The 25310-nt window shown below is 32.4% G+C and overlaps 2 protein-coding genes across 2 annotated transcripts; both read left to right on the forward strand.

Moving 5' to 3' along the window:
- The first annotated feature begins 16632 nt into the window (after window positions 1–16632).
- On the forward strand, window positions 16633–21060 carry LOC143191956 (uncharacterized). The gene is made up of 3 exons (XM_076397398.1): window positions 16633–17307; window positions 17592–18087; window positions 18190–21060. The coding sequence occupies exons 1-3, from the start codon at window positions 16807–16809 to the stop codon at window positions 19053–19055; spliced, it is 1863 nt and encodes a 620-aa protein (XP_076253513.1). The 5' UTR covers window positions 16633–16806; the 3' UTR covers window positions 19056–21060.
- Window positions 19200–21060, forward strand: LOC143191957 (uncharacterized). Its single transcript, XM_076397399.1, has 2 exons — window positions 19200–20170; window positions 20233–21060. Exon 1 carries the CDS (start codon window positions 19200–19202, stop codon window positions 20130–20132), a length of 933 nt encoding a protein of 310 aa, XP_076253514.1. The 3' UTR covers window positions 20133–20170; window positions 20233–21060.
- Window positions 21061–25310: the final 4250 nt, after the last annotated feature.

Consider the following 25310-nt stretch of genomic DNA (forward strand, 5'->3'; position numbering starts at 1 on the left):
AAACTAATATTAAATTTTAATATATATAAATGAATGTTATATAAAAATTTAGTATTATTCTGTATTTTTCTTTTTACCTCCTCTAAAATGTTTCGTAAATTAATGTCATGTTCTTACTGTTTTTTTAAGTCATTTTTACTATATATACATATGCATGGTATATATAGCTTAATATAAAACTTATGAACATTACCCTTTATTTTAATAACTAATAGAGAGTATATTTCACGCCTAACTCTATTGAGATATCAGAAGTTTGGTTATAGATAAGACACAGTCCTACTCATACCAAGCAACACTGAGAATATTCAAATATTTCTAACACTAAGGACGCGCGCGCCAGCGCAGTATAATCGATCTACCGGACCACAATGATTTTTAATGGCATAAAATCTGGCATAGTAACAATAGTCCTATCTAGCAACAATATTCATACTAATACAATTAATTAATACACAAAAATTTCGTCCAAATAACCGTTTAAGAATGAAAATGGCAATTGACAAGATATTTGACAATTTGAGGTACAGGCGCAGTGTTGCCAGCTTTAAAGTTTGATATATTTAGCGATCACCGAGAGCAATATACGAGAGTTATCGAGCGTTATTTTCTGCAGAAGGTACCTGGGTTAATGGGTATAGATCGCTATATATATTTATGTTCAAATGTATTTTAACCTTATAAGTATTTCAATTATTAACTACAAAATATTTCAGCGTCAGGTATGTGAAACACCAATTACAATACTTTCTTTAGTCAGCAATTGAATTACAAATACCAAATATGTATTTGTATTTCAATTAAAAGAAAATGCAATTAAAGTAACAAAAAAGGGTATTTGTTCATTGGAAGAAAATATCTCCATCTCTCAAAATCTTGACCGAAGAAAAAATCTCACCGTCTATTATAAGTTGCTATTATACAAGCATATTCCAAAACCGATATAGACTTATGGAATCCAATTATGGAAATGTTTTGCTAAAAATTATATAAACAAAATACACATTTTCAGAACAATCTCCTAAGATATTAGTATCAAAGATGCACCAAATGCAATATAGAAATGCACAGGAACTACTCCACTTTCACGTTAATATCAAAATGTTACAACGCTTGAATAAGATTCCAGAAGGATATGGATTCAAAAGAATCAAACAATTTGACCTTGCAATACAGTAAAGTGTCTGAGATCAGAGATCAGATCTCAATTCAGAGAAAGTAGCGGGAGCTTCCAGTTTATGAAACCCATCACTGTGGTTTTTTAGAAGAGCTGCAAGTACCCCTCTATGGGAACCATTACCACTTCATTTGAGATTGTAAAATCCAACGAATAGGCTGGATATTGAAGCAATTCATAATTTAATTAACTGATTTTGACAGTTGAATTAATGTATTTGTTTTCTTGTACAAACCAGCCCTTTTAATATTCTTGCATACAGTTGATCTAAAAAGTTACCATAATAATATGATTTTATTACCGCATTATATATAAAGCAACAAGCACATATCTTTTACATATCTAAAACTGATGCCAACACTTTTTTGGTCGATTCACTTCTTGGTTTAACTCAATATAAGGGTGACACTCACGTTTCATTCATGTAGATAAAACGACGCATAAAATATATTATTCTATTATTAGAAGAAGCAGCATCTGTTGTGCACACACCCTGCTATTTCTTTGCTCCTTTCTATTTCAAGTTGAATTTAGTATACCATACCATAGTAAAACACATTTTTTGGCACAATTTTTTTTATTTGATTCAACATAATTCCCTTCAAGGGTGATACACTGATTATAGCGACCCTCCAATTTTTCGAAACCATTTTTGTAGTACTATTTGTCCTTTGCTTCAATAGAGGTCTCAGTTTCGGCGATCACCTCTTCATTCGACGAAAATTTCTTCCCAGCGAGCAATCGTTTGAGATCTGAGAACAAGAAATAGTCGTTGGGGGCCAGATCCAGAGAATACGCTGCATGAGAAAGCAATTCGAAGCCCAATTCATGGATTTTTGACACGGTGCATTGTCTTGGTGAAGCACTTTATTTTCCTTCAAATGCGGCCGTTTTCCGGAGAATTCGTCCTTCAAACGGTCCAATAACGTTATGTAACAGTCGCTGTTGATGGTCCTTCCTTTTTCAAGGTAGTCATTGGAAATTATTCCTTGAGCATCTCAAAATACAGACGCCATAACCTTACCAGCCGACTGTTGCGTTTTCCCACCCTTTGGAGCGGGTTCATCGTGTGCAGTCCACTCGGATGTTTCATCTATTGTCACATATCGACGCAAAAACTCGGGTTTATTACGCTTGATCATCTTCAAACGCTGCTCCGAATCATCAACTCGTCGTTGTATTTTGTCAAAAGTGAGCTCGCGCGACACCCACTTTGCACTGAACTTTCTCATACCCAAATATTCGTGAATTATATGATGTACACGTTCAGTTGATATCTTTAGAGTGTCTGCAATTTCATTCAATTTCAATTTACGGTCATTCAAAATCATTTTGTGAATTTTTTTAGTGTTTTCGTCGGTAACAACAAATTGGTCAAGTCGGTCAAATTTATACAAACATCTTTTGAGGGTTAGGGCTAACTAAAAAATATATGGATTTAATTCTACTGGCGACATCTATGTGTCAGGCCGGGGACTTTTCAATTGACCTGTTAATGATCTAATATTTTTTTAACTAAATATCGTTTCTTAGAACGCTCTTCAAAGGAATGCGCTTCTCTTGAAAGGATCTAGTGAGTCAAATTAAATTATCACAATGATTCAAAGTTAATCTACAAAGAAAAGAAAGGCATCAAAGCCTTTTCTAACTTTGTGTACAGAAAAAGAACCTAAAATATTCCTGTAATAATTTAATTTAAAAGGTCAATTTGTATCGCACCATCTAACATATATTCAAAGAGTAAAACCTGTTTGAAAAAATTTACCTACTGTGTTTAACAATAGTCCCAATAATGGAATAATATTACTTAACTATTTAACTTTTAAATTAGAAAGAGGAGAATTTTCGAGAGAAAGAGAGAACTGAAAAAGAATATTATTGCAATCAGCAATTCTTCCAAAGTAAGAATGTTTCAATTGCATTATAATTAATTATACAATTTCTAATATATCCATTATTTATGAAAAAACTTAAAAAACATATATTTTTTGGATTCTATTTTCTAAAATATTTTAATGCATGGCATTAATGCTAATAAATTAAATTATTATTGTTCAAAAATATTTTATAAATACACTGATAGGTATGTTTGTTCAATAAATAATGAAGATTATTATTTAACATTTTACTTTATATGTTAATTTAAGTTAAACTATTGGGACTGGTTTTCCTAACATATATACAATTTAAAAATATTTTCTATTTAATTAACTTTTACCAGATGACACCATTGTTTAAGTTGTCAATATGTTATCTTCTTTGATTTATATGTATATCTATGTTAATTATAACTATAATTTTATTATAGATTATATATAAATAAATATAAATAAAATAATAATAAGTAAATAATATAATAAGGTCTATAAATTGATTTAAAGGATTTTGAATTTGAAGGCTTATTCTGAGAAATTGATAAAATGTATTTTATTCAAAGCAATGTCCATCAATAGCCGCTACCTTTTTCCATCTTTCAAGCATTTTACGGATTCCATCTCTAAAGAACGATGTATATTTTGAGGCTATCTACCAATCGAGCCATTTTTTGGTATATTCATAAGAATAGAAGCGCTGCTTAGACAGGTCACGACTCATATGTCTAAGTAATCAGAAGGGACAAGGTCATGTGCAACATGTTGTCAAGGGCTGTCCTGCTGAAGAATAACATTGTCTGTAACAGGACTTTACTTTGCAAATTCAAATATTTTCAATGCACTGAAAAAAAGTGTTTCACTTTTCATTATATTTCAGAATATCAAATCATCAGAGGAGAGGGTGCCTTTGAAAATTTTGCTTATCAGACCATATATCAGATCCAAAAATTGAATAACTTTTTTCTAAAAACACTAGATTTTGAGAAATAATAGTAATACTATTCAAAATAAAATCTACTTGAATAATGAAAACAGAACTTGATTAAAACATTTTAAAAATCATGTGTTTAATTTTGATGGATTTTCAGAAGCCAAACCTGATTTTGTTCGAGTTGAACAGAATTGTGTAAAAAATAGCGCACTTTTATGTTGCTAAATAATTTAACAAAAAAAACAAAGAATACATATATATTCATAATATAACTAAATAAATTCGTACATTAGTTAAAAAACAATTTCAATACAAGTAGTTCATTAAAAATGGTCTCACCAATTGTCTTAATTATCATATACTTAAACATTATTAACAAAATATCATAATTATAATATTAAAAAGGTGCCATTTTCTGAATTACATAGGTATCTTGTATCGGCCATTTTGTAATACACACGAGCCCGAACGCATTAGTAAAAGTCACGAATAAAGGTAGGCCGTGGCTCCGGTGATTGACACAACAAGTGAACGCGGAATAACAATCGACGAATGGGGCTCGGACATCCCGGAGCGCCGGAAATTTATGCGGCGGCCAAGATGGAACCCCGCTGACCAGATGGATGGTCTGCCTTACGACTAAATTTCGAATGCGGAGATTAAGATGATTTTCATTTCACTTTATGGCTATCATGCTTTCGATGTTCTCAAATTCTCATGTATGACATACATATTTAAACGGCATAAGATTTATTACTCGAGTCAGATGTTATCTTGTTGGTTGTGATTTCTTATTAATACTAAACAATAAGTCTATGGGTTTTTATTAACCTCGGACATAGTTTACCAAATTGTTAGTTAATTAGGTAATTATATTTTTTGTTTGGTGTTTATATGTTGTATATATGTTTGGTGACTTCCCAGGTTTTGGGATCACTATAATTTCCGCCATCTTCCAATATACATATATGTATATATATATATATATATATATATATATATATATATATATATATATATATATATATATATCAACATTTAGATTAAAACATGTCCCAGACATTTGGAAGAATAAAACCGATCATAGAGAGGAAAAACCTAATACCAACACACCAGTTTGGGTTTATTAACAAAAACTCAACAATTAACCAGGTCCACAGAATAACGAAAGTCAAGAAAGTATGCTCAGCTATATTCTTAGATGTAGCACAAGCCTTCGATAAGGTTTAGCATGAACGCCTTGTTCATAAACTACAGAAAATGCTACCATAACAACACACCGAACTATTAAAATCATACATTACAACCAGAATGTTTAGAGTCAAGCAAGAAGAAGCTTACTCTACAATAAAAGAAGCTAAAGCAGGTGTACCACACTATACACTTGTGATATACCACAAATGGAAAATATCACGATGGCTACATTTGCTGATGATACTGCGATTATAGCTGTCGGAGACAATAGTGAAGAAGCCTCACGAAAATTACAACAGGCAAGTGACAATATAAATAATTGGACACAAGCTTGGAAAATAAGAATAAATGAAAGTAAATCTGTACATGTGCAGTTCACCTATAAACAGACCGTACAAGCACCAATAACATTAAATAACATCAAATCAAATAATCATTCCATATAGCAACAACGCTAAATATCTCGGAATGAATCTCGATGCAAAACTTCCCTGGAAGGAACATATAAAGAAGAAAAGAAAAGAATTGGAATTGAAATATAGGAAAATGTACTGGCTAATTGGAAGAAAATCACAATTATCAGTACATAATAAATTGCTATTATATAAGTAAATATTGAAACCTATATGGACATACGGAGTTCAATTATGGGGATGTTCTGCAACGAGTAATATTAATAAATTCCAAATTTTTCAGAACAAAGTCCTGAGAGGTATTGTGGGTGTACCCAAATTCTAGAGGACTGATTACTTACATCGAGACCTTCAAATACCCACAGTCAGTCAAGAAATCAAGAGAATTGCAAGGGGACATGAGGAAAGACTCCATTCTCATACTAATATTGAAATATTGCAACTTTTGGATACCACCAGAACAGGACACAGACTCAAAAGAATCAAACCATCTAATCTTGTGTAGTGTTGTGTTGTGAGGTGTATATATTAAAAAATTCAGCAGAGACATATATAAACATTATTTCACCAGAGACTGAGTTAGGGCCGATGGATCCTCCTCGTTATATACCTAGTTTTAAGTTTTAATTATTTTCTGATGTTCCATTAAAACCTTTTTTATTTATGTTTTCGTTTTTTTACTCGTTGTTTTCGTTTCGTTTACTTAATTATTAATTACTATTTTCAGTCAAATACACAGTTCGACTGTTTGTTTCATTTCGTGATGTCAGACGAAGATGTACGAATCCTTTTTTGTATAAATTGTGTTAATTTTATATGTGGTTATATTTTCCAATGGTAATACAAGCGAGACGGAGATAATAACCATAAATACTATATAAAATGTAAACATATACCTAATCATAGAAATTAAACTAATCCATTACATGTTTAAAAATGATCTGAATGAAATTATATAAATGCTTTATTTATTATTGAACGGAAATATATTTTAACAAAAATCGAGAGAGTAATCCAAATATTACCTACTATTGCCATAAAAACAGTTAAAATATTTTACTTTTTATCATTTCCAATGTTAATGTTTTCCAAAATGCTGTAATATTAATATACAATATATTGTTATTTACAAGCAAACTACCAAAAAAATCATTAAAATTGGGTACATTTTTGTCAAGGTGGCGTCTAAGACGACACAGCCAAAACATTAAAAATCAGTAGAAAAGTACGACTGAAACAGTCGATGGCAAATAGTAACAAAATCAGTCGGAGCCGGCTTGGTGGCGCAGTAGTAAAGGCGATGGGACGGATTCCTACTGTTGCGATAGCCGCGGGTTCCAATCCAGCTGGGGCATGGTCGTAAATGTATGTTTGTGATTGTTTAAAATTTGTGAATGTTCTAGGAAAGAGTGTAAAATCCGACAAGGAAAATTATCTCAGTCACGCCAGTAACCAGGCTGGATAAGACCGGATGTCTTCTAGGATCATTTCTAAAGTTGGTCACTCGCCAGTCGGTAAATTTAATCGGAACTGAGGATCGTGGTTCGGAGCCCACGTCAAACTTTAGGCCCGGTCCAGATAAACCCGTGGTTGGTAAAATGAGACTTTAAAATATATTTTTAAAAAAATCAGTCGGACCGAAAATAACGACTGAAAACAATCGACTGAAACAGTCACTGGTAAAAAGTAGTAAAATTAGTCGAACCAAAAATAGGGAGTGAAACAGTCGATAGTAAAAAGTAATGAATTACTAAACAGTCGATAGTTCCCAACACTAATATAAATGAATTGATGTGCGTTAGTCTCGCGAAAACTCGAGAACGGCAGGACAAATTTGGCTAATTTTGGTGAAATATTTGTGGATATTCAGGGAATGTTCATATGGTGAAATAGTATAGAATAATTGTGACTTTTTTAAGTGTTTTCCCGTACAGAGTGTCACTACCATTATTATCAATAGTTTCACTATTACAAAGTATGTAAAAATGTTGTTGTTGGTTGTTAAATATTTATGCGAATTCACAGAAATGTTGAATAGTGATAAAAACTACCGGCCACTATTATCAAACCGCGATTCAAAAATATAGTATGTTAAACATTAAAGGTAATTTCTTGGTACTAACCGTTTAATACTACAATTTATATTTAATACCATTGTTTCATAAGCACATTGATTATGGTAATTTCTAATCATATTTTAATTGCAGTCGAGTATACATTTACCAAGATAAGATATACAGTGACTGTTTACGGTAAAGCATACTTTGTACATGTATTTTAAATTTGTTATTACTTAGTCACAAATTTAGTGCGCGAGATTTTTTTAAATTTTAGCAACTTGTTTTGGATGGTCGAAGTCAAATAAATGTACGTCGAGGTACCCCATATGCTTATAGCACTAATGACCCGTAAGGGATAGAAGAGTGACTCAAAATGAACTGAATAGGTGGAAATAGTGAAAATGAAGTGAATCTAAAGCACAACAGAAAGCAGGACACAATAAAATTGAGCCAATCACGTAGTGCTTTTGTGATCCAGGAACGAGCAGCATTCCACTACGATACGGAAATAGATTATGGTGCCAACAGATTAGTTATGATAGAGAAGTTAATAAGTTATGAATAGTTATGATTAGAGAAGTTTATCGCACATTAATTTCTATGATGGGGAATGATTCTAACCACTTGTTGGCCAACATGCATTCCAAAATATAGTAATTGTCTCCAAATGACGCCGTTTGGTGTAACGTATATTCTAAAGGACAATTTCATGTCCAGTTTCAAGGTATTATACCATGCAAGTCTGTTGGTATTATTTAAGTTGGTATCAGAAGCAAATTAAGTGAGATACAATTTGACAGACATAATATCGTCATCAGATCTGGAAGAACATCTGCCGGTAAGCATGCGACAATTGACTATGCTATATATATGACTTCTAGATATAAAAGCAGTATCATTCGCTTACACAGTCAAAAGTTATAGAGTTTTAACAATAGAGATTCCAGTAGGTCATTACCGTTATATTTTGCTGTTCAACTACTAAAACGGGAAAAATAATGGAAACTGATGAATACTTAAGTGAACATCATTAAATTAAGTAAGCTCATTTTCATTTCAGAAAAATCGATGTCATAGATGAATCTCTTAGATGAAATATATAGTTGTATCTTATAGTTGAAAAAGTCTATGAAATTCTTATACATAAATTCTTAAAGGTAGGCCAACACATCTCATCTAGCGATATCGCTACGGAGTTAAACATTGGCCATAATACAATTTTGAACGATTTGCATAAGACTGGTTACCAAATGAATGTCAATATTTGAGTTCCACATGAATTAATAGTCAACAATTTAATGGATTCACGTCATCAATGCTGGGAGGCCATGGAAAGTGTTTGTTGAAATTAGATAGGAATTGTTCATCATGAGCTATTCGAAGATGGCCAAACTATCAAACAGCTAATGCAAATATAAATAGCCATTTAAAAAGTGGTCAGAATTTGCAAGATTTCTTCAAATATTTGTCTTCAAAATTTGACATTGTTCGAAATCATCCGTAGCTAATAATTGTCAATAAACATAAGACATGTTGGCTGTTAGAATTTTGTGATATTTTACAAAAGATGTCGTACATAGTAACGTAACATATTAGCATCCATTTCTACAGTATTTCTTATGTTCAGGGGATCTACCGACCACAATGGCAACATATACAGATGAAACAGCCATCTTAGCATCTCATCAAGATCCAATAATAGCATTATAGAGTCTCCAAACACAATTTGATAAAATACAACTGTGGCTAAAAACATATCGGTATTAAAACACAAAATCAACCCCTCTAATATTCACTCTGTGTATAATAACATCTACATCAGTGAATATCAATAATTATTAGCTTCCCAAAGCTGGGGATGCTAAATATCATGGTATCCATCTAGACCGACGCCTAACCTGGAAGAAGCACTCACTTGCTAAACGAAAACAAATTCCACTTATACTGTATTAAATATATTCGCTTATAGAACGCAAATGCAAGTTATCATTATAAAATAAGGTATTGCCAAACGAATGTGTACTTAAACCTATTTGGTGATATAGAATCCAATTATGGGGTACTGCTAGCAAGTCTAATATATCCTTCATACAACAGTTCCAAAACTATTAAACTAAAACTAACGTACTAACTCTCTAATGAAGCAATAAAACGCGATATATCTCTAGAATCGAAAATGATTTAATGTATAATTCAGAATATTTGTGTCAAGTATTTTAAAAGACTGTTAGTACACCTCAGTGTACTTGCTAAATGTGCGACGTGATAGTGAAGTGAGTAAACTAAGATCACTTGTTATAGAACATATAAGAGATCACTTAATGAAGTCATTTTCTACATACCATGTACATAATATGATTATAAAGAATTCCTATTGCCCACTGGACAGATTGTTAAACCACTAGAGTAATAATAATAAAAAATTGACGTCAATTTCAAGATATTTTATTTGGTTAAAGAATAAATAGCAGTAATTTATGCTTTATTGTATCGGATTTTGTCTTAAATACATTGTTTTTAAGACAAGTTTATGAAATGAATAATAAACAAAAATTAACCATGAAGATGCCGTAATGCCAGCATTTATTTCAATTTAATCTTAAACAACCCATTTTTTAAAGGCTTTGAATTAATTCGGTCTTAACATAATCATGATCTTAATATGAATGAAAAATAACGGTAAGTAAATACAACTTTAATATTTTAGAAATTCGTAAATGATTCACCAGTTTCGAATTATATTGAAGTTTTCAGCGTTCTCTGTGGTCTCGTTACGAAATGTATAGATTAAAAGTAAATAATATACGAAACAAAACTAATTGTGCTAGTTACGACCACCAACCCAGGCCACGATCGACAATCGAAATTGAACACATAAATCACGCCATCATTCATCTGGCCGTCCGTCAGATGGCGTGCCGTTCGACCATCCATCAACCGGTCTCAAGATGGCGTCTGGGGTCCTTAAATCATCGCAACCCGCAATCACCCGCCATAAATACCGGCCTACTTCGTTTGTTCGTTTCGGTTCGTTCTCGGTTTCTCATCAATGCTGATTGATTTTTTTGATTAGCGCTCTCCGTGCAGGGGCGCGCCCATAATTTTCAGCTGACGGGTAATTAAATTTACAGTCGGGGATAAATCAGAGGGACTCGTCCAGTCGGCACTTCCCCACCTCATGCCACCCTACCCCACACTCCCGTCTTTACCACAGTCCTGCTTTGTTTTCCAAGGTAAAGGCGATGTTTTAATCATTGACAGTATGATTAAAAAATTACCTGTTGCGTCCTTTGTGCGTAGCTAATATATTAAGATTGTAAATCAGATGTCATGGAATTTTTGTATACATTCTTAACTTCATTACCTTATTGTTTTCCTTCCTTCTGATGACTTTTAAGCATATACAGACATCGAATATTTTCATAAATATGGAAGTGCACTCAATTATGCCATATGGCGTTAATTTAAAAGGGTGAATGAGATAGGACTAAACTCATTTAAGGCTTTCCAAGTATGTTTTCGTAAATTTCACAACAACCTTCCAGTTTATCATCACCCAACTTTTCTAGTTCTTTCTTTTCCTTCTAGTTTTCTAGTTTGTCAGGATATTCCTATCATCTATATTTCATATATTATAATTCATATTATATATTATATTAAATACATTCGTATTCGTAAATTCGTATATGTATGAATGCGCCAAGTTCTCAAAAGTGTTTTTTATTTTGGGTAGTATTTTTCTTTCGATTAAATATTGCCACAAAAAATATCCCACAAATGGTGTTCACACAAATTGACTCCTTATTCAATATATTTAATTTCAGATTACAGGCAGTAATATTAGGTTTTTTTTTTCGTCATATAACAAGAAAGTGTTATATGTTATGGCTTATTCTGTGGCTTATACCACACAGCGAAGGAACGTTAGACTTTAGAAGGAACAAATGGGGCATCTGCATCCTTGAAATATCACTTATATTTACTTCCATCCATCTCTCGCGGTTTTCCTCTAATACATTTCACTTTAATTGATCAAAAAAAAGGAACTATCCCCCATTTACTCTACACGGCTGATATTTCAATAACAAAACAAACAGTACTTGAAATATTTGCCAATGATACAGTCATTATGCCATTAAAATGTAACATATAACTGGCAGTCAACAAGATCCAGAAATGGAGTAGAGACTGAAAAATATGGCTTAACACTATGACTGCTACTTGGTGAAAGTAAGATATGACCAGATGCAGACACCCATTATTTTACTGAATGTTGGAAAATCTGTGTTTAGACATGTTTTAACAATCAAGTTCTGCTATGAATTCTTAAATGAGGTCAATGTTAGTTTCTTTTACTTTACTTGACTTCAGTGATATTTTCTGTACGTAAATATTGTTCGAAATTTTTGAAATTTCTGTTGGTCATTATTGATAAAATCACATTATTCAATCAAATATGTGTCACTTCTATAGTCCCGCCCCTATATAACTCGGTGAAGTATAGCCATCGAGTCATTTGATGCACAAGAAACCATATATTTGATATCAGCTATTCATCCAATCATGATGGTATTTGATTGACAGTTGTTGAAGGCTGAATTTAATTCATATTTTTATTTGTATTTTGGGAATATATGACCAGTAGTGAGCAGCAGTGAATGTTCAGTGAGTTCATCCAGAACTACATGGAAATGTTATTGATTAATTGATAAAATTCTAGATATAGGAAATCGGTGGTACTTGGTGTCGTGGTTCATAATATAAGGTGGAGCAAAAGTCCCGCTACCATTTTGATTTGATACTATGGTGGGGCAAAAGTTCCGCAACCATTTTGATTGTGCGCTATCTCAGTTATGTGACGTTTAGCTCGAATTGTTTTAACCATTTTGTTGTATAGACGTCCGAATTTTATTAAGGATAAATATACGCCACAAGAACGAGCAGAAACAGTGACAATATTAATTGAAAATAGTCGTTGCATCGTTGGCTTTTGCCCCATCCTATAGAAGGACAAACATTTAGAAATGTTCTGTAATAGCGGTCAAGCTCCTGTTATTAAGTCGTACCCTAAACCCTTTGTCAGGAATAATCGGGATCTGCTCTTTCTATGACCGGTTTCATGCTTTCGAATGACGTCTCTCGGAACAAAAGAAGTAAGTACTTTACATTCCAGGTTTCGAATCCAGGAGTAATACTTTATTTATGTTATACACAGGCAAACAGGTATCAACTATATTATAGTATATCCATTGACTATTGCAGTTTGTAAATACGTTTTAAAACCAGACAATTTTTTCTTTCTCATTTTATTCCACTTATAAAGAGATACAATGCTGTCTAATACATTTGAAAATGTAACCGAATCAGCCTGCAAAAATCGTTCGGTTGCCCAATGTCTGGAAAATTCTTCAAAATATTAGTGTTAAGAGATTATGAACCGGCAAATGTTCTTTTGGGGCTTTGCTTGTTTTGATACATTTCGATTCGCTGCTTAATATTTTTTATTACTCTGATTGAAAATGCCTAGGCGACATAAATAGCCACTCATATAATAAAATCAATGAAATGGAACATCAGGCTACCCTTGGCAAAACGCTAATAAAAAGAGTGTAAAGAAAAGAAAAGTTGATGCGAAAAGGTAAAAGTTAAAATAATGTTTGTTTAGGTTTTGGAAATCATATTATGTTTTAATAATTCATTGTTTTTCATGCTAGAAACAGGAATCCAATAAAATAATCCCAACAAATGATCGGTAAAGACTTTAATTAAGGATTGGCTTGAAAAATATAAATTAAATCTTGAAGATTCCATGTTAAATAGTCAAATTATCACTTAGATACACTCACAATAGATCAGACGGTCTTCCTCCCTATCACTACATATTCAATATGGGATGGTTATGGGATGTGGCAAAGAATTACTATAGTAGATATGCCGATTGAAAAATATATACAAGCAAGAACTGTTTGGATATATGGAAAGTATTATCTACAATAACACCCTTCCGTTTGGATAAAATCTATTAGATACACTGAAGAAGAAATTGACAATTGGTGGAATTGTGAACTAGTGTTAGATTGGAAGTCATCAGCTTACTTATTGACTTGAATACTCGCTTTGAATGTGGCAGTGAATGACTGAAACTTTCTGGATGTAGAATTATGATTCAGATAATACCAAGGCAAGATGTGAGACTGGAAAAACTATATGAAAATAAAAAAGATGAGTATATAATCGCTGTACTATAACAGTAGGAAATCGTATTTTAGTGTGTGCAAGATCTATGTTTATAGGAATGTTTGTAATTGTTCAGAATATACATAAGCGTTTCGTTAAAATGTATGAGCAGAGAAAGGATACTAAATGTTTTGCAGATATGACAAATACATTAGGAAGAATGCAGTGATTAAATTTAATTTTATCTAGAAAAATGTACACGTGTATAAACAGAACAGGAGTAACAGAGACTAAGGAGAAATTCAATGATATCAGAATGCTTTGGCAAGAAGATACAACATCGAAGGAAACAAGACAAAAAAGGTAAATATGTTCTCTAGTAAAAATAATATATATATATATGGATATATATATATATATATATATATATATATATATATATATATATATATACAATATATATATATAATATATATATGACAATGCTAAATGCGGCAACGCTGCACTGTTTAGACACCATACATTTAAATGATGTGTGCTCAGTACTAGTTTGGATGAACTACATATACAATCAGTACATTAATATGTCTTATTATTGTTTTGAAGCTAACGAATTTGTTCATATTTTACACTTTGCATTTCTGACTGCATTTCCTATGCTTATCTAAACGGACCGGTATCAGCTAGTTATATAATAAGAATAAATTGTAATTAAAACAAAACCTCACGTCCCCCTCACCTATTTTTTTTTCATCTTTATTTTATATATAGCCATAATTTTACATTCAGCAATGAAAGGAACATATTAAATCATAAAAATTATGAGAGTGAATTCGGTAGAATACGCAAAATACCCTGCGACCGTAAAAAAACACAACCTAAGCAAAAAATAAACGATTCCACCCTCTAAAGACTAAATAATTCAAGATAATTCCGACGACGTAGAACGTCGCGACGAAACGGGCGCGAATCGCCCCATTTAATGAGGCATATATCATTAGGGGGCTGCGGGGGCTCCTTTTGATGGCCCGTATATCAAGGCCGTGACACGCAGAAACAATAACTCAGCCGCTTTACGGCCCCGATAGACAGCGGAGACCCCAGATAAGGTTCAGTGTGCGCGCGGCTTTGTCAAACTTTAATCTAAAGCTGCTAGATGGCTGACGCGCCTTTTAATTTATGTTTAATAGAAAAGAAAATTTTACTGAACATCGAAAAATACTTGGTCGCTTTGTTGGAGCAATACATACGAGGATACATCAATATACTATAAATAATATGTTTTAATCGGGTTTTTAAAATAAAACACTAACGGATAAACTGTTTTAAAGTAATCCTCCTTAGGCTTTTTTGCAGTGGTTTGGTCAAAATCAAATGGTTTGATTATTTTGAATCTGTGTCCTCTTCTAGTGTTATGCAAGAGTTCACATGAGAATGAAGCCTCTCCTCATGTCTCCTTGCGATTCTCTTTATTTCTTGAGTGATGACTTGAAGACTTTGTTCTGGAAGACTTGTATTATGTTTACATTAGTTCTCGCGGAACATCCCCATAATTGATATGACCATATAGTTTTCAATACTTACTTGTATAATAGTAATATTTTATGTACTGACAATTGTGAGATCCAATTAACCAATAGATTTTCCTATATTTGAACTCCAGTTCTTTCTTTTTCTTTTTTACGTATTCCTTCCGAAGTTTTGCATCAAGATTCATCCCGAGATACTTAGCGCTATAGCTATATGGAACGATATTTACGATATTAACTATATTATTTATTGTTATTGGTGCGTGTGCGATCTGATTATACGCGAACTGCACATACGCAGATTTACTTTCGTTAACATTCATTATTGATAATTTAAGTTACGGCTACTTTCAGTAAGTAGTGACTATTTCTAGATGATTCCAACAGGCATTCGTTAAACTTCGGCAATTCTCGTCCGATTTTTGCGACGTTGTCGTTTACATGATAGAATCCAATGAACACAGACAACCATTTTTATCTTGGCCCTGGCTCTGGTAAGAGTTCTTGACTATTTATATCCATTTATAGTTTATTTGTTGTTGTACCGATCATATTTTAATTATAAATAATAGGCAATAATGGATAAATCATTGATTTGTAAATATCGTCAACAAGTTTTCATAGCAATTCTATTGTGAAGAGACAGATGAGGTAATTCAATCCAGGTGCGTATCTATTCAATTTTTATTTTAATTTTACGAATTACAAAATAAATTTTACGATAAATATAAATATATATAATAAAAGATAAATGAATGGATGGAAGTGCGCCTAGAATGTTTACTTCATATTGTTATTTTTTATATTGATAAATAAATTATATTTGTTGTTTTATTATACATATTGTTTTATTTTCTCTTTATTTCCTTCCACAATTATTTTAATCTTATATATAAAAATGAATCGCAAAATATGTTCCTAAGCGCATAATTCAACAACGCCTGGACCAATTTGGCCAAATCTTTTTTTAAAATGTTCGTTGAAGTTCAGGGATGGTTTTTACGGCGAGAAAAATTAGAATTATTGCTGGAAAAACCCTAAAAATAGCCCTTTTTGTTTGAATTTGTTTCGTGTATCAGTTGACAATTCATCTGTCATCTGTCAAAAGTCATCTGTAACAGACAACTTTTTTTTTTAAATTTGATATGACTTGAACTCAAATCCTTTTAAGCCGTACGAATTGTTTTATTTATTTAAAATTTGAATTAAATTTTATACAAATAAAAAATTTTAAATAAATAAAACAATTCGTACGGATTAAAAGGATTTGAGTTCAAGTCATATCAAATTTAAAAAAAAAAAGTTGTCTGTTACAGATGACTTTTGACAGATGACAGATGAATTGTCAAGTGATACACGAAACAAATTCGTATATCGTGTTTTGTGCAGAGTGTTTAGTTAGTTAGTGTTTGTTTAGTTCGTGATTAGTGAAAAAATAATTTATATTTGATATGCCTCCTATAAGACGAAGCAATTTAGGTAGAAGAACCAGAAATGCTATACACCAAGCTAATTACCGATCTAATCGTACTGCACAAGAACGTGACGACGGAAATGAACGTGAAAGAATTCGGATATCACAAACGGGTGAAGCGCGAGCGCGACATTCAACTAATAATCGCGCAAGTTTGAATCCAGCTGCTTTCAGTTACGATGTGTCAATTGACTACAGTAACTACCAATGTGTTGTTATTGGTTCTATGAACTTGGTTTGCTCACACTGTAAGGCATTAAAATACAAAAACGAAGCCAATGGATTGTGTTGCGCAAATGGTAAAGTGAAATTGATACAAGTGGATCCACCACCAGAACCATTGTACTCATTGGTTTCAGGAATAGGAACAGATTCTATACACTTTTTGACACATATTCAACAATATAACAATTGCTTTCAAATGACTTCATTTGGGGCAACAAATGCAGTTCGGGAAAATTTTATGCCAACTTTCAAGGTATGTATTATAGCAGTTACTCATAATTATTTTAGCGAACAAAATTTTCTGTCACCAAAGTTAAGATGTGTTACTAATCTTCAATTTCTTAATAATTACGAAATATATCACTTAGTCATCATATTATATGGTGATTCAGTTTCAGTGACACTTTTATTATATTTTATATTTGATAGATATTAGTTAAAACTAAATATATACTTTTTAAGATCAAATATTATTTAAGTTTGATCATTGACAATCCATTAATTTATACCACACCATAATATTTTTTTTATTTACAGATACAAGGGCAAATATATCACAGAGCAGGTTCACTGTTACCAGTGTCAGATAGCGACAACAAATTCCTGCAAATTTATTTTATGGGCAATTCACCACAAGAAATTGATCTGCGTTGTGCACATAACAATTTAGTAAAAAGGTCTATTGTAGAACAATTACAAACTTTATTTCATCAACACAATCAATTGATTATATTGTTTAAAACTGCCCTGGATCTGATGCCATCCGATAATCACAAAATTGTAATCAGAGCTGATAAAACACCTGCAGGTCAACATACAAGACGTTTTAATGCACCAACTATTGATGAAGTTGCTATCGTTGTAGTTGGAGAAAACTTGGAATCCCGTGATATTGTTTTACATCGTCGGAATTTTCAATTACAACCTATAAAGGAAACACACCGCTCATATGATGCACTGCAATATCCCATTATATTTTGGCAAGGTGAAGATGGCTACGATTTATCAATAAAAATGATAAATCCCATTACAGGTAACTAAAATATTAGTTTAGCTATGGCGATAATATCTCAGTCACTATATTATGTATTTTAATTTTATATTTGAATGTTATTAAAACAAAATCTGTTTACAGGTTCTGAAACCAACAAAAAAGTCAGTTCAATGAACTATTATTCATACCGCCTAATGATTCGGGAAAATGCAGATAATCACATATTGAAATGTCGGCGATTATATCACAAATATGTTGATGACATGTATGTTAAAATTGAAACGGAGAGATTAACATTCATCAGGTTGAATCAAACCAAACTCCGATCTGAAGAGTATATTCACCTTCGAGATGCGATTAATACTGATGGAAATGCACAGAATGTCGGTCGGATGACTATTCTTCCAGCAACATACATCGGAAGCCCTCGGCATATGCACGAATATGCTCAAGATGCCATGTCGTATGTTCGTCATTATGGTACAGCAGATTTGTTCATCACATTTACATGCAATCCGCAATGGATAGAAATTAAGCAGGAGTTATTACCTGGGAAATCATCCATTGATCGTCATGATATTACAGCCAGAGTCTTTAGACAAAAGTTGAAATCTTTAATGAATTTCATCGTAAAACATAATGTGTTTGGTGAGACACGCTGCTGGATGTATTCTGTGGAGTGGCAGAAACGAGGATTGCCACATGCACACATTTTGATTTGGTTGGTTGAAAAGATAAGGCCAAATGAAGTTGATGCAGTGATATCAGCTGAAATCCCTAATGTACAAGTAGATCCTGGATTGCATGAGGTAGTTATCAAAAACATGATACATGGTCCCTGTGGAACTCTTAATCAAAATTCACCGTGTATGATGGATGGTAAATGTTCAAAACGATATCCACGGACATTAATATCGGAAACAATTACTGGTAATGACGGTTATCCATTGTATCGTCGCAGATCGACAGCAGACAATGGAAAATCAACAATTGTCAAATTAAATTAACAAGATATTGAAATAGATAATCGTTGGATTGTTCCATATTCACCCATTTTATCAAAGACATTCAAAGCACACATCAACGTTGAATCTTGCCATTCAGTGAAATCGATTAAATACATTTGCAAATATGTAACCAAAGGGAGTGATATGGCTGTGATTGGAATTGGTGCAGAGAATTCTAATGATGAAGTTACCCAATACCAAATGGGCCGCTATGTCAGTAGTAATGAAGCAGTTTGGCGAATATTTTCTTTTCCTATTCATGAGAGACACCCTTCTGTTGTTCACTTAGCTGTGCATTTAGAAAATGGACAAAGAGTGTATTTTACAGCACAGAACGCAGTACAAAGAGCTGCTCAGCCACCATCTACTACATTAACCAGTTTTTTTGAGACATGCCAAAACGATGATTTCGCACAAACATTGCTATATTCTGAAATGCCAAAATATTATACCTGGAATCAATCCTCAAGGAGATTTATACGACGGAAACAAGGAAAACCAGTTCCAGGATATACAGATGTATATTCCACCGATGCGATTGGCCGGATTTATTCAGTACATCCAAGCAATGATGAATGTTTTTATTTACGACTGCTATTAGTCAATGTACGTGGCCCAACATCATTCCAACAGTTACGAACTGTTGATGGTGAATTGTGTGGATCCTACAGAGAAGCCTGTCAACGTTTGCAATTGCTTGAAAATGACGCTCATTGGGATCAAACTCTCAATGATGCTGTAATATCATCACACACTCATCAAATACGAACATTGTTTTCTATAATCATATCTACATGCTTCCCATCAAACCCAATTGATTTGTGGATGAAGTACAAAGATTATATGTGTGATGATATTTTGTATCAAATACGGAATAGAATGGGAAATCCAAATATACAAATCAGTGAAGAAATTTACAATGAAGCATTGATTTCAATTGAGGACATGTGCTTGATAATGTCAAACAAACTATTAATTCAATTAGGCCTGACCGCGCCCAATCGTCCAATGCATGACGCTTTTAACCAAGAGTTGCATCGAGAAAGACTGTATGATCTCAACGCTTTGAAAGAATAAATTCAAACAAATCTTCCACTGTTAAATGAACAACAGAAGTATGTATTTGAAACTCTTATGAAAGTAACAAATGATGAAACTGGAGGGATTTATTTCTTAGATGCACCTGGTGGTACAGGAAAAACTTTTTTTATTTCATTAATATTAGCAACAATTCGCTCACAAAATAAAATTGCACTTGCACTCGCTTCGTCGGGAATCGCAGCAACTTTGCTTGAAGGTGGTCGAACAGCCCATTCAGCACTAAAATTGCCATTAAATATGCAAAGCAATGAAACTCCAACCTGCAACGTTTCGAAGAACTCTGCAATGGCAAAGGTTTTGCAGCAATGTAAATTGATTGTTTGGGATGAATGCACGATGGCACATAAAAAATCTTTGGAGGCTTTAGACAGAACCTTAAAAGATCTACGTAGCAATAATAACCGATTTGGTGGTGCAATGATTTTATTAGCAGGAGATTTTCGTCAAACATTGCCAGTGATTCCACGATCAACGCCAGCTGATGAACTCAATGCATGTCTAAAGTCCTCCAATTTGTGGAAACATGTTAAAGTACTTCATTTAAGCAAAAATATGCGTGTCGAGTTGCAAAATGACCAATCTGGAAACATATTCTCTAAACAACTCATTGACATTGGTAATGGCAAATTTCCTATAGACATGTTGACGGCTTGCTTTTGCTATGACTATAAACAAGTCCCAGGGGCAATCATTAAGTGTTTGTGGTATTAATCTAGAAAACCCATGTTTCTCACATGGTCAATTGTATGTTGCCTGTTCCCGTGTTGGAAAACCATCAGATTTGTTTATCTATGCGCCAGGTAATCAAACAAAAAACATCGTATACCACAAAGCAATATAATGATAATAATAATAATAATTATGATTCACATGATTAACAATAAAGCGATTACTTACTTTTCAATCCTTATATATGTTTTATTTAATTATTTTTTATTCACAACGCCCTATCACCAGGGTGATGGTTCTGTTCAGGAGAATTTTTTAAAATACGTAGGCACAAAAACTGCCACATTACAAATCTTTTTGACAGGACGAAGTCTGTCGGGTCAGCTAGTATTAAATATGTTTATTTTAATACAAAAGAATTATAAATATTTAGTTTATAATAATTATTATAGAAGATGAACATTGTACAAAAAAAAATATTAACTTGAATTTTGAGGGAAATTTTAGGTTAATTTGTGAATTGAAGATAATTTATAATATATTCTTCAGATATACATATAATTTCCAAGAACAGGCAACGTCGCATGCAAAAATTAAATTTTGAGCCTTTCGGGTCTTTCACTAGATCTCTCAGTGACTCATTAATACTCGTTTAACTTCGGCAGTTTTCGCGTCATTGTGCAACGTTGTCATTTAGAAAAAATAGAGAGCAAGAATCCAATCAACTGAATGCCGGCTTTTTGAAGCTGAGACTGGTAAGATCTCTAATATCACTGGTTTGATTATATCTGAAATAAAACTATTACTTATATTCCTTGCTTTCTGTATTGTATGTTATTCTCAATTTATCGTTATTTTATATATAGGGTTATATAATATTAGCTTCTTGATTAATTTTATATTTTAAATGTAGAATTAAAGAAATTATTAATTTAGATATACCGTTTAAATTAAGTATTATATTGTTATTTCTTCATGTAATGTTGGTCAGTCTTGTAATTGTGAATATTGTCTAAACACCGAACAGATATTTATGGAAATTTCATCCGAGTGAGTGTTCTATTATTTATTTTAATTTTACAAAATGGATTTAATTCTATAATAAATTCATTATATTTTAGACAATGTTAAGCCTGTGAAAGTACAAGTAAGTATCAGTCGATATATTTTATGTGAGAAAATTAAAAAAGAAGCATTGAAATATGACTCGATTAAAAATGTTTAAATGTCAAAAGATAAAATTCTTCAAAACATTAGAGATAATAAATAAAGGTTATAAATCAGCAAACACTGTAAACCAATTCTAAGTTAATGCGGCATCATAAATTTAATAATATGCATTGGCTGTTTTATTGGATAGACTAAAGATTTGATTGTAATGTAATAGAATATGACATTTGAACCAATAAACTTATCAAAATTGTAACTTGAAATTAAAGGGAATTTCATTTAATAATTATAAGAGTCTAGTAAAATTTAGATTACAGGAAAGTAGAGTTAATTTGTGAATCCAAGTAAGTATATTCTATGCATATTATATTCTTTAAATACACATAAAATTAGCAAGAACTATAATATACCCCAATTAAATATTTGATATAAATAATTTCACATTAGGAATTTAATAAAAAATCAATAAACTCTCTGCTGACAAAAATAAATCTCTGCGTTCTTTTTTTTTACTCCAAAACCGGTCAATTGAAAAAGCTCCTATGAAATATCCAGAGGATGTGCGAAAAAATTGACCAATTAAAGAAAAAGACAGTGATTAAAGTTTTGAGGAAGAATGACAAATCGTAGTTCAAAACAGCTCCTCGACCACACATTCGTGTCTTTGCTTGGCGACTCAGTCAAAGTGTCCTTGCCGTCACATTCGCGCCTCTCGTAGATTTGTATGCGGTGTCGAGATAAATTGGCCGTTTTGTTGCGCTGAATTCGTCGATTTCTTTTAGATAAGCGCCGTTGAAGCCTTTACGTCGTAAATAATAGGGTGGGATGAGACCGTGAGACGATCGAAGAACTTTACCCTCGTTTCAAAATGGGAAGGAAAGACTAATTCCCTCCTTTGTTATTCTATAACAGCGAATAAAAACAAAATTTCCAATTTTAAAATCAAAAGTTATTGGGTAGTTAATTGTGCGTTTTTGTGATATTTTCATATATTAGGCGCTAGCATATATTTTGATCAGCGTTACCTATTGATAAAAATGCAATCATTAAGGTATCAATGAAATCAAATCAATCAAAGTATCAATAAGCATGTTAAACAACCTACCCAATTTTTAAATTGAATATTTCTGAATAATGTCATAAAAGTTTCATAAAATAACAGTTTTCCATTTAGTGTTATGAACTAATGGTGGAATGACCAAATTGCATTTTCTACATTAATTGCTTGTTGTTGAATTCTGAAGTCGAACAACACTTTTAAAAATTGGTTTTGGTGATGCTCCGTCATTTCCCAGTTGTCGCCTTTGGTTTCAATGATTTAAAAGTGATGACTTTGATGCCAATGATAAAATAGCTGGAGAGATAAACATCTTCAAATGCAATGAATTAGTTCCGTCCTGTCTCGAACCATAAGTGATTCGTAACAGATTATGGACCAGATCTCTTGGTATAAATGGGAAGAAACAGGGGGCTGAGGACGGAGATTGAAGGGGTATGGAGGTCGCGTAAAGTTCGAGTTAGGTAAAGTATATAAATTATATATACAAGTTGACAGATGGATGTATGCAATAGATAGCGGACACTCAAGGACCAATGAAACCCTATAAAACTAGAAACATGAGATTCAGATAAAAAGAAACATTAAAACCAATGGAGGAGAGTTTTTAACTTGCAAGGACTAGTTTTAATTAACAGCACTAGAAAACTATAAATATGGGGTTCAACAGAGTTACAGGTAGGATAAAAAGTCATTGATACCAATGTAGTTTATAGAAAAGTTGAGTTACAAAGTATTAGAATTTTGATATAAATATCAATTCAACAAAATTGAAAGATAAAGCTCGTATTTTTAGATGAAACAATGGGTAAAGATATCTATATCAGGAAATCAAGGGACCTAACTGAAACAAGATACCAACAATTAAATCAAACATTGTTTGGCTAAGCTGCATGTAAGAAATTCACCAAAATGTAGGCACATAAGATTCAATGAAGTGACGAACAAGTTACGGTTTGAAAGGAGATAACTTTAGCTATTGCTTGTTCACAAAGGGTAGTAATTATTCGATAATATTTAATGCTGAACAGCCGAGTTAATGGAAAGTCTTTATGAAGTAAGATGTAAAATGCTTGTTTAGAATGGAATAGAGTAGAGAAGTAGAGAAGAGGGATTAAAGATTCATTAAAAACACATCACTTAACGACTGATCAAGGAATTCAACATGAAAGAAAGCAACACCGATGGGATATATTTGGATATACCAATGGAAAGCTCGAAAAAATAATACTTGAAAACCCAAAAGACCATGGACTAATGTAAGGCGATAGTGGATTAGAAAGCATGAGCGATGCAGATTGGGGAGGTGATAGTACAACAATGAAGAGTGTTAATGGTTTCATAAAGAGAACCCAGTGACTTGGAACAAATTAATTCGAAAGCAAATACACATAGTGAATTGTTATACACATTACGAATTGTTTAATACGTTTGTTTATCAGATAATTGTGCAAAATTATTCAATTAAATCATTAAATAAAACAAAATTAAATTCTCACCATGTAGAAACAGAATAGATCTAAGTTCATATTTATATGTAATATGTAATAGTTTTGTTCTCGAAATTTAAATGTATTTTTGTAATGATCTTTGTTTATAATATTAATTAGGTTAGTTGTTAGGTACATTTAAAATGAGATGGGGTATTAAATATATGATTCGCGTCGATACAAGAGCCAATTCCTAATATGTAGAAAAGAAGAATAGCAAGTAGAGAACGTTGTAATTCGTGTAGAAGTTGTTCAAAACGATAAATTATTTCTACGATAATCCCAAACGCAAAAAAAATGACCCTCCTGATTTATCCATATCACCAAAGTTAAATATGTTTGGCCTGCTGTGCATATGGTGTCTTCTTACCACCAGCGCTTATATCGAATCAAATTGAGCAAATTGAACGACGTATTGTTGCAAAAGAGACTTTTAGGACTTTTTTTTATATAGTTATTAGAAAGATATATAAGTGTCAGTTAAGAGAAAAACCACGTTGTTGTTATAGATTATTCATTTTTCGTTTATAGTCTTCTAAGTTTAAGTAGGTGTATTAAATCAATAAACCTGGTTGTTAAAGTAATCTCAGAATATCAATTAATAACCTAAAATCTCAACAACAAATAGCGAGTAAGAGACGCAGACATCCTCTGAGATGACAACTTGGGCATATGTAGCATACACCCGACAAACATATAATAATAAATGTAATAACTAATGGAAATCCTTAAATATTTTCTGTTAATATAATTATTACAGTCACTAAC

Source organism: Rhynchophorus ferrugineus, unplaced genomic scaffold (assembly GCF_030347505.1).
Source record: "Rhynchophorus ferrugineus isolate W39M unplaced genomic scaffold, kcgeb_rfMv2 rfM2, whole genome shotgun sequence".
In the NCBI taxonomy this organism is placed as follows: Eukaryota; Metazoa; Arthropoda; class Insecta; order Coleoptera; family Curculionidae; genus Rhynchophorus; species Rhynchophorus ferrugineus.